Consider the following 12,107-nt stretch of genomic DNA (forward strand, 5'->3'; position numbering starts at 1 on the left):
TGATTTTTGTTTTCGTTTTATCCCAATTCCTTTAATTTTCTTCAATCACCCATTAACACCGCTTTAAAAAATTTTCTTGTGACCATTAGCACAGGGTTTTTGGTGTGCAATGAGTTTTCCGTTTGCACCTGGTTCATTTGGTAATTTGTGGGCAACATTAGGTACCTAAAGCTTTATAAAATGAAGGTTTACCTTCACTTTAGCTGCTGTTGCTAAAAGTTTCATAATAAAAATGATGCTGTTATTATCAAGTTCAGTCAGATGAGCTGTTGGCATAGGAATAGTTATGTGATGACACTTGCTGCTTGGTCCACAACACCCATGGCATATATGAACATGACACCTGGCAGCAAGGGGTTAAAGGTCTTAGAGCAAGGCAATTCAGAAAAACAACCAGAGAGTAATTCAATAGCATTTAATATTTCTTTTGTAAAGAGACAAAAGGAAAAAAAAAAAGAGTAAATAAAGCATTCATGAAAACAGGTATTTACAACAGACCATAGGTCCAAAAGACTTAGACTACTCTGAAAATTTGAGAGTTGTTTTCATATGACAAACTTGTGTAACAAAATAATGCAAGATTTATATCTTAACATAGTTCAAATAATACAGTAAGTAAAAACAAATAAAAAAAATAAAAATAATATTTACTAGTTAAATCTAAAAAAATAATGAAAAAAAAAACAATTAAACAAGAAGACAGGAATTAGGATATTCTGTAAATATAATCGATAAAAAAGGAAAAGTACACACACGCTTACATAAACAAGATTTTTGTATCAAACTAAATTCCCTGCTTTTTGTCATAAGTTGTAAAGTATTCAAGTAATGGTTATCAACTGTTTTTTAAAATATGAAATAAAACAATTATTTTTAATGATTTGGTGTTCCTATGACAATCTAAAGTATGAGTATTTTTTGTACTATAACTCTAATGTTGTAATCTTAGTCGTACAGGAAGTCAGTTTATTAATGGCAAACTGGAATGTATTAAAGCATTTCATCCCATTTATTACTATGGTAGAAAAGCCCACAATGCAGAAACTAGATTTATTTATCACTTTTTCAAATAAATCTAGTTTGTGCACTGTGGGTTTTCTACCATAGTATCAACATGGTAGAGTGTTTTTCCATTCATTTCTTACTATGTAGTCATAACAGAGATGAATAATTCCCATGCAGTCTCAGTTGAAATATAAATATATATTTACCATGTAAAATCCTAAGGAGCATGTACAAGTTAAAAGTTACTAATCAAACAGACCTTAACATAACTGGCTCAATAGGCACTGAAACAATACAAAGACAACTTGCTATATAAATCACTTTCATTGTAGCTACATTACAAAGCACAAAGCACTATACCAGTCATTCTCTGTGCTTTTCTACAGTAATTAGGAAATCTAGATGTGGCAGTGTTCAATACCTCTAGGTACCTTAATGCTACTAGCAAGTCATCCACCAAATTATGTATAAGAATAGATGATCCTTTTATCACAGTAATCCAGTGTAATTACAAACAGTGAGATTCCATAACTGATGAATTACACATTATACACATATGAAACAAAAACTCAACTGCCTGTTAAGTATTACTAATTTGTGGTTCCTTTACCATCTACAATACTTTCAAAACATATTTTTTATGTTCTTCAGAAAGAAAGGAAAAGGAAAATCCTTAGAAGAAAAGAAAAACTTCAAAATATATAACTCTAAACCAAAGATTTTCAAAATCTATAGTGTACAAAATCTGGTGCATGTATATGGTACAGTAATTTGAGGCAATACTTCAAGGCAGTCCTCAACTTTTAGCTTCAAAGTTTTGACATATCTTGGAAAGCATTTCCCCTTCCTAGATTTAATTCCAGGACATTAGTTATTCCTCAGTTGACTTCGCTTGAGTTGAAGTAGTCATCATCGCTGGATTCACCATCCTTTTCTTCAGGGATTTCTGGCAGTGTTGGGAGCTGAGGTACAAATAAAATTTAACAAGATGAACTGATTAAATGGATCAATATTATGAATTAATCAGAACAATTTCTTAAGAGAAGATTAGACTTTTTTGTGGGTAAAAGAAATAAGTAAAAATGGATGTTTTAAACAGTAGCAAAATTCAACATCCCTGAATCTTTTCTTGGGAATGAAATAAATAACACACACACACACACACACACACACACACACACACACACACACACACACACACACACACACACACACACACACACACACACACACACACACATATGCACGCACGCACGCACGCACACACACACACACACACACACACACACACACACACACACACACACACACACACACACACACACACACAACGCGCACGCATGCACACACATGTACACAAACACACACACACACACACACACACACACACACACACACACACACACACACACCACAAACACACACACACACACACACACACACACAAACACACGCACACATGCACACATGCACCCGCATACACACACACACGAACATACACACGCACGCATGCACACACGCACATGAACACAGACACGTACACACACAGACACAGGCACGTACACACACAGACACACAGACACACACACACACAGAAACACAGACACACACAGACACACACATACACACACACACACACACACACACACAGACACACACACGCACGCACACACAGATACACAGACACACACACACACACACTCATGCACGCACGCATGCACACATGCACATGAACACAGACACATACACGCACAGAAACACAGACACACACACGCACACACACACAGATACACAGACACACACACACGCATGCACGCACGCACACACACACACTCGCACTCTTAATTTTAGGTCTATGACACATAAATTCACTCTCTCTTCCATGTTCTTACCTCTAAGGGCTCTAGTTTCCACATGATAGAAGTAACATCCAGCACGAACACAGACACACACAGACACAGACACACGGACACACACGCACGCACACACTCTCACTCTCACCCACTCACACTCACTCTCTTATACATTCTAAATCTATGTGAAAATCAAATACTTTCTCTATTTCTTACCTTTCAATCTAATATCAACTCAAAGAGTTCTTAATTTTTAGGTCTATGACATATAAATACTCTCTCTTTCATGTTCTTACCTCTAAGGGCTCTAGTTTCCGCATGGTAGAAGTACTATCCAGCATAGATTGGGAAGAACTTTCACTGAGCACTTTTCTTATGGGCTGTGGCCACCTCTTGCGCCCTTTCATGTGTTGGTAGATCACATCAAGGGCCTCCCTGGAAGATGGAGGTAAGTAGGTGAGCATGGAATTTTGGAAATGAAAATTGATACCGAGTTAAGTAATGAAATGGGATTATAGGCTACAAGTAATTGTATTTACTGAACTAAATATACAGTGTACTGGTTTAAAAGTAAAGAAACATAATAGAAAGCATTTTGACCCAGACCCAGATCTGGAACCCAAGGAAGCACCTGCTAAAAGGGCTCCCAGGGTCGTCACTAGCTTTTGAATAGAATAATTGCTATTTGTTTTGAGGACTTCTGTTCGTAATGTAGCCACAAATGTACTCCAAAGCTGCCCAATGTCCATGTTTCACACATAGAAATCCGTGACAAAACGGGAAAAATGTGTCCAACTTTTTACCAGAAAGGGAAAAATGTGATGGACCCGATCAAACCGTGATGGGCCTGGAGGAAACATGCTTCTATTCATGGTAAACCACGGACTGAAATGTGTTGTACCTTTGAGCCTCCAGGAGCAGTCCTTCCCCCTTTTTCTACAGCTTGTTGTGGATACCAAAAAGATAGACTGTGAGAAAACTTTGAAAAACCTAACATACCTTGAATATGGAGGGAAAAATGGCAATATGACTCACTATGACTCGATCAAACTGGGCTGCCCTTAAAAATTAGTTAACCACTAGGAAAAAAATATGCTAGATGTCATAGGTTGCAGAGCACTGTAGGTTAGTATGGTAGTGTAAAGGGTAAAGAGGAAATAGCAAACAGAGTACAAAGGCCGTTCAGGACTGACAGAAAGCCAGCCTTTCATCCTTTCAGCACGGCTCACACACATTAGGATAAGGACAGGAGAGGATGAAGAAAGGTGATGAAGAAGAGACTATGCTAAATTAGTTGAGGCAAGGGCTGAATTCCAAGGCAGGGGCAATCCCCACTACATTGGGCTTCATTCTTCATCTACTAAGACCCCCATGACAACAGGCATGAGATTGGGGTGGTAAGATAAAGATGATGAAAATCAATAAGGTAGAAGAAGAAAGGAAGAATAAAATGAAAATGAAAAATAAGGAATATGAAGAAAGAAAACAAATAGAATAAGTACAGAAGGCAAAGATGATGATGAAAATAAAGAAAAACGAGAAGAAAAATGCAATGACAATGATGAAGCCAAATAACTCACTTTTTGTCAGTGGGGTGCAGCGGGGAGGTCCCTGTGGATGGCGTTATTGGTTCACTCCAGGGGCTCTCACTGGCCCATTGACCCAGCTTCATGGTGCGTGGTGTGATGATGTTGCTGCTGACCTTCTTTCCTTTGCCCTGGGGAGTCTTGATGGTCAGACTGTCATCTGGGGAAGCAGAGAAGAGCAGGTTCTCCAACTGTGAAAGTGAGGGGCAGAAAAAAGAGGGTAATTTTTTTTAAACAATGTAGAAAGACAGTTAAGGGTTTCAGCCACAGACATTGGGATGGTGGTGGGTGACAGTGTTTCATAGTATTTACCTCTAAAAGGATGAAAAAGATAGCACAATATCATGAATTAAAATACTAAAAATTGAATCTTATAGATGGTAAATCCAGAAACAAGGATCTTGAGATAAATTAGCTATAGAAAACAATCTGTGGCAAGAATAGTTAAGACCATAATTGTTTATCAAAGATGCTATTGCAGCTACTCTAACACTTGCTCTGGCCCTCCAGCAAAAGAAAACTTCCACTATCCATATGCTGACAAGCTTGTAAGCCAACCAGTTGATTTGCCATCAGTCCTGGCTCAATCAGGCTGATGCAATGCAGTAAAAGTTTGTTGGTGTTTGCCAGTGCACTGAGGGTTAGAGGCCATGGCAACTGTGGGAATTATTGCCTTAGGTGGAGAGTTACAAAATACACACACACACATGCACATGCACGCACCCCCACCCCCACCCCCACACACAAATGTATAAAGTACATATGTAAACCTAAATATGGGTAAGTGAATTAATATCTATGTAAATATAGATAAAAGAATTAATATATATGAAAATGTATTTGCATATAGGGAATAAATAAATAAATGAGTAAATTATTTTCTCTATATATAAATATACATCTAACCATATAAAATATGAATACATAAATATATAAAGAAAAAGGTAAATCTTAACAGTACAGATGCACTTTCCAGAGACTCATTCCCTCCACATCACAAAATTTATTCAACAATCTAAGTTGCTGTGATTGGGTGTGCCTTTCTGGTACTGCCAGTGTGGAAGGTTGATGGGGAGTCATTGTCTTCACCTCATATGCACAGCAAAACTTGGAGGACCAAGTGGACTTATGCTGTGAGCAGCGATTTCCGAAATCTCTTTCTTTTACCTGTGGCATTATCGTTCCTGTCTACAGATTATTTCTTGTACCAATGACTACAACTTTTTGTTCTCTACAAGAATATCATCTACCTTAGTGCATCCATACTGTAAAAAATAATTAAGAAAAAGTATAAAAGAAAGTTTTCCTTACCATATTCTTCTTGACAGGGGCCTTGCTTGCAAAGAAGTCATCATCTATCTGTACTTCATTGGCCAATGCTTTCACGTACTTCTCTCTCTGGTGCAGGTATTTCAGTGTCCCTCTTTTTGCAGTCACTATGCAGTCTATAAAGTAAAGGAATAGGAGTGAGAGAGAGAGGGGGGAGTGGGTAAAAGTGTAAAGTGTTGTGAAATTACAAAAACATAACAGTCCATTAAACAAACAATAAAACTCACCTTCTGGTTTCAGAACCTCTTCTTCATTCTCCTTTTTCTCCTTACCAGCATTAACTTCATCTTTCCTCTTCCTTCCTCTCTTTTTCACCTCCTTTGTTTCCTTTCCCTCCTCTTTTGTTTTTGCCTTCACCTTTGCCTGCTTCTTTGTTTTTATCTTTTCCTTGTAGTCAATCCAAGATTCATCCTCAGAGCTAACCTGTTCTGATTCATCCAGTTGGACCATTCTGTTTCCTGAGATAGGCCGCCCGGAATGGGAGTAGGCAACTGTTTGGGGCTCCTGCACACTGGGGTTCTCAGTCCTTGGAGCCTGTTGTGGGATTTTGCAAGGTCTTCCTGGGCCTCGTTTTTTTGGCTTGGAGGTTGTTTCCTTGTTGTTGTCTCCCTTCTCTGTGGTCTTCTTTGGTCTACCTTTCCTCTTGATGGGTGCTTCTGGGGATTCAGAAGTTGTTCTAGCTTTGTTATCTTCCTTCTTTTTAGGTCTGCCTCTCCTCTTGACATATGGTTCTACTGAATCTGATGAAGTAATTTCTCCTCCATCTTCTCTTACCCCCTTTGGTCTTTCTCTTCCATTGGGTATTAGGTCTTGGGACTCAGATGCAGTTGTTTCTTCTCCATCCTCCTCTGACTTAGTATTCTTCTTTGGCCTGCCTCTTTTCTTGACAGTGTGGTCTAATGACTCAGATGCAGTTGTTTCTTCTCCATCCTCCTCAGACTTAGTATTCTTCCTTGGCCTGCCTCTTTTCTTGACAGTGTGGTCTAATGACTCAGATGCAGTTGTTTCTTCTCCATCCTCCTCAGACTTAGTATTCTTCCTTGGCCTGCCTCTTTTCTTGACAGTGTGGTCTAATGACTCAGATGCAGTTGTTTCTTCTCCATCCTCCTCAGACTTAGTATTCTTCCTTGGCCTGCCTCTTTTCTTGACAGTGTGGTCTAATGACTCAGATGCAGTAGATTCTCTTCCATCTTCCTCAGATTTTGTACTCTTCCGTGCCCTGCCTCTTCTCTTGACACAATCATACACTGTCTCAAAAGCAATCGTCTCTCCTCTTTCTTCATTATCCTTTGAACTCTTCCTTGGCCTGCCTTTTTGCTTTACAGTGCGATCCAGTGACTCAGATACAGTTGATTCTCCTCCATCCTCATCAGACTTCGTACTCTTCCTTGGCTTCCCTCTTTTAATGGTGTGACCTAATGATTCAGATGATGAGGATGAGCTTCCTGAGGTCTTTTTGGGGCTGATTTCCTCTTGATCAATACTCTTCCTCTTCAAGACTTTGGGTCTGCCTTTAGTGTTCTCCTTGCTTTCCTTGGTCAGCTTCAAAACAAGTGTAGGGTTTGCCTCTGAACCCTTGTTCCCAGTATGCTTATTGTCTTCACCACGGACCCTCAAACTCTCAGCTGCATGCTTCTCTTGATATTTTATAATGACTTTAGGAACCCTTGCATTTTTCTTGGAGTCTACTGGTCTCTCTTTCTCCTCCTCCTCCTTTTCCATTTTATGATTCTTCTCAAGAATTTCATCTTCTTCATCCCAGTCCACTGTGACCCTTGTACGCTTCTTGGGGCCATGCTGGAGAAGCTCTGATGCAGGAATGAGGGGGAAACGGCAATCCACAAGCCATTTCCCCTGTAAGAACTGCTCTAGGGGACACTCAGCATCATGGTTGGATTTCATGCTGGTCACCATCCTATCCCTAATTGGAATAATAAATTAATATATAAATAAATAAATAATAACAATGAATTGAGTACATAAGCTTTTAAAATGTGTTAAAAAATAAATGTTTACTAGTTACCCACATCTGCCATTGACCTCCAGGCTGTGAGCATTTCATTAGAGGCCAACAAGCCTCCACCATGTAGCTATATTTTTGCATGAGACTCCTTGGACATCCTAGTAATTTTTTACATTTCGGACACACTCACCAAAGGCTGAGCTTCTAACTCCACATCATTAACTTTATTCTTTACAATGTAAATTGTTGTCACTGGGCAACTGCCTGAAGGGAGGGTTGACCTCAGTATGCACAGCATAGCCTGTGAGGAGTGCTTTCTGCAATATTTTCCTTTGATTTATTTTTTATTTGCCCTAGCATATCACATCTATACTGTAAAGATTATATAACATCCCTGGCAATTTCTCATTCCAGACACTAAACATACCAGATAGATTTTCCTTGCAGGAGCACCAAAGGTGGGGACACCATGATAAATGCTTAAATAATATATCAATATAGAGCTGGAGTCATCCTTTGTACTTCAATGAATCTTTGTAATTGGATCAGCTCACCAGCTTGATGGCAGTGAAGGTCTATGAAGAGTCTTGTTCTATTTAGAATTCTTAATGTTGCCTTTCTGATACCTTATATTCTAATGGTTATGACAGTAGACCTGCCATCACTTCACAAGCATATTTCAGGCAGCTCTGAATGGCACACAGCCAATAAATTTCTCAGGGAAACTTCTATTTTTAAAACCACTGCAATTGCCTTGTAAACATTCATCTTTTGATCTGTGAATACAACACTAAAACTCCATTATCATTTATCACATGGTTTTATCAACACAGGAAACAGTAAGAAAAAATGGACAGAAGAAAATAGCCTAATATGCATTGTTTAATTTCTTTGTGGCACTTTGTAGCATTTGTGCAATATATTGTGCACCCAGCTGGCTGTGTCCTTTTCTGCTTTCACTCTCTTATTCATCGGACACACAAAATTAACAAAGTGCCTGTTTAACCCACAACATGGATTGGCTCAATCGTGGATCTAAAAGATTTGGAAATTTTTAGTAATATGTCCACATAACGGATTGTGACGACTACTTTCCAAATATACAGAATTGATTGACCAGAAACCCCCAAACCCCACATTCTTAGCCCCGATAGCAGGGGAGGGTATGAAAGCTACCAGGGAAATTGCAGGATAAAATGTAAATAATATACACAGAATTAGGCACTAAGTTGGGGGGCTGTCTACCTTTAAACCCCACCCAGGAAAACAAAATATCCTCCAAGCATTCATGACAGTGGTGTGTTTTGGACAGATTTGGCAACACCACTCCCGCATGGCCCTCTCCAGCTGTGAACACATGGAACTTTTATTTGTTTTTTGTTTTTTTGCTGGGCAGGGGTTGAGGGCAGCAGCCCCCCATTAGGGGATCTCAGGGGACACAGTTCCCTGCATTAAACAATATAGTGACTGATTCTGTGTATATTATTGACATTTTATCCCAATTCCCCTGTTACCTCTCATGCCCTCCCTTTCTATCATGGCCAAGAATATGAGTCTTGGTGCGGTTCTGCACAATAAAATCTACATATTTGCACTGCAGACAATACTGGAACTGTCACGATCCATTATGTAGTGTTAGAATCGATTGTCAGAGATTTATCTGTTAAACAGAAAAATACTAGGTTGTGCCATCAATGACAATGCATTTAAATGGCATTGAAACAATATATAAATAATGTGTCATCCATCAATAACTGCATACATTAGAACTTTTAAAAATAACTTGCATCCACATTTATGAAAGTTTCCAATCTGGTGTTTACACAAAATCAAGCAACAGGACTGGTAGATAAATGAAACAAAAATTATAATTTTTAAAGCCAACACAAAAATGTCGAATTACAATTAAAACAAATTTTTCCAAACATTTTTAAATATCATAAAACTCCATATATTGGGCAAGTAAATGACTTTTGTTTGGTTAACCTTTACTAATAACATCGCCAAAGCATATATTGAAAGAGAAACAAACATATATCTATTGCGCTTCATAAGAAATACGAAAAAGTGTGGAAAAAAATGTCATGCTCATAAACAAACAATAAAACGAAATATCTCCCTGCTAACGGTTCTCATTTCCCTTTTCTCCGAAGCTGAAATTACCAATGTCGTTTTCCAAAATATACTTCTCATATTTATTAATCAACTACAGGAAATAATCTGAAAAAACAAATCAGAATTATGGATGAACCGACTATTTTATGAAGGGGGACGGATTTCTCACCTTTTTCTGTTTTGTTTGGCCGCCTCGAGGGATCATTGATGTAAGCAATATAATTTAGTTTGTGGATTATGTTTTAGTTTTGTATTATATTGAATATCGTTTTGATAAAAGGATGTGGTTATAATGGATGATATGCATATACAAAGTATCCTTAGGGTAACTTTAGAATGGAATATGTGAATTGTATAGTAAGGATCCTTCATATTTCACAGCAACGGATAAATGTAGAGGAAGAATAATAATAATCATGGTAATCGTGATATTAATGATAATAGAAAACATGTCAGTAAAACATGATGATGTTATTTAATGATAATAACAATAATGATGATAATAGCAACAAAAATGATTAACAAACCTCTTTCTCAATGGGATTCAAGCGTTACTGTACCACGCTTATAATAATAACGATGATGACATGGTGAAGGTAATGAAAATGGTAATAGTGACAATGATAATGATTATAAGAAATTATGGTAATATTAGCAACAATGATAAAAAAGAACAATGGTGATAATAATAACAATAATAATTATAATGATAATGAAAATCATGATGATAATGATAATAATATCTATTACAATAATAATGATAATAATATCCATTACAATAATAATGATAATAATCTTAATAATGATAATAATGATAATGATGCTGATAATGATAATATTAATGATGATAACACTAATAATGATAGTAAACGATTATAATGACAATAAGAGTAATAATTGATATTCATTATTATGAAAATAATCATGATAATAGCAATATTACTAATAACGAAATGAGAAGTGATAATAATAATAACAATAATAATCATCATTATTGTTATCATTATTATTATTATCTTTAACATCATCATCAAGATCATTAATACTATCATTATTGTTTTTATTACCATTGCCAATATTATTGTTACTGTCATCGGCATCACTGTTTTCACTACTAACCTTACTATTATGATAATGATAATAAATGTGATAATGATTATAATGATGATAATGATAATAAAGAAATGATGATGATAATGATAATAAAGAAATGATGATGATAATGATAATAAAGAAATGATGATGATAATAATAATAAAGAAGCGATGATGATAATGATTATCATTCTTGTTACTATAGTTATCATAATAATCATCACCATTACTATTATCATTACTATTATCATCATCATTATCATTATTATCATCCCTTTTACTATTATCATTATCATTATTATCATCACTTGTACTATTATCATTATCATTATTATTTTCATTTCGATTCTTATTATTAGTGTTACTGTCATTATTCTTATCATTATTATCATTCTTATTATTATCATTATAATAATCATCATTATCATTATTTTTATTATTATGATAATTGTTATCATTATCATTAGTATGATTATCATTATTATCAATATCATTATCATCATCATCAGTATTTCCTATAATTATCATAATTATTGATGATATCATTATCATAATTGTCATTATCATTATTATCATTATCATTATCATTATTATCATTATCATTATTATCATTATGATTATTATCATTATCCTTATTACCATTATCATCATTATCATTATTATCATTATCATTATTATCATTATCATTATCATTATTATCATTATCATTAATATCATTATCACTATTATCATTATCATTATTATCACAATCATTATCACTATCATTATTATCATTATCATTATTATCATTATCATTATTATCATGATCATTTTTATCATTATCATTATTATCATTATCATTATCATTATCATTATCATTATCATTATTATCATTATCATTATCATTATCATCATTATCATCATTATCATCATTATCATCATTATCATCATTATCATCATTATCATCATTATCATTATTATCATTATCATTATTATCATTATCATTATCATTATTATCATTATCATTATCATTATCCTTATTATCATTATCATTATTATCATTATCATTATCATTATTATCATTATCATTATTACCATTATCATTATTATCATTATCATTATTATCATTATCATTATTATCATTATCATTATTATCATTATCATTATCATTATCATTATTATC

At 35.5% G+C, this 12,107-nt stretch overlaps 1 protein-coding gene across 2 annotated transcripts; it reads right to left on the bottom strand.

The window, feature by feature from the left end:
- Window positions 1–400: 400 nt before the first annotated feature.
- On the bottom strand, window positions 401–10,064 carry LOC113820727 (uncharacterized protein DDB_G0286299). 2 transcript variants are annotated; one of them, XM_027373076.2, is made up of 6 exons: window positions 10,021–10,064; window positions 6,001–7,694; window positions 5,756–5,889; window positions 4,439–4,635; window positions 3,155–3,293; window positions 401–1,967 (listed from the first exon to the last, which is right to left on the bottom strand). In XM_027373076.2, exons 2-6 carry the CDS (start codon window positions 7,685–7,687, stop codon window positions 1,884–1,886), a joined length of 2,241 nt encoding a protein of 746 aa, XP_027228877.2. In that variant the 5' UTR covers window positions 7,688–7,694; window positions 10,021–10,064; the 3' UTR covers window positions 401–1,883. The 2 variants fall into 2 exon arrangements, with proteins under 2 accessions (XP_027228877.2, XP_069976829.1); XM_070120728.1 differs by lacking the exon at window positions 10,021–10,064 and adding an exon at window positions 9,864–9,991.
- Window positions 10,065–12,107: the final 2,043 nt, after the last annotated feature.

The sequence above is a fragment of the Penaeus vannamei genome, chromosome 4, assembly GCF_042767895.1.
Source record: "Penaeus vannamei isolate JL-2024 chromosome 4, ASM4276789v1, whole genome shotgun sequence".
Lineage (NCBI taxonomy): Eukaryota > Metazoa > Arthropoda > Malacostraca > Decapoda > Penaeidae > Penaeus > Penaeus vannamei.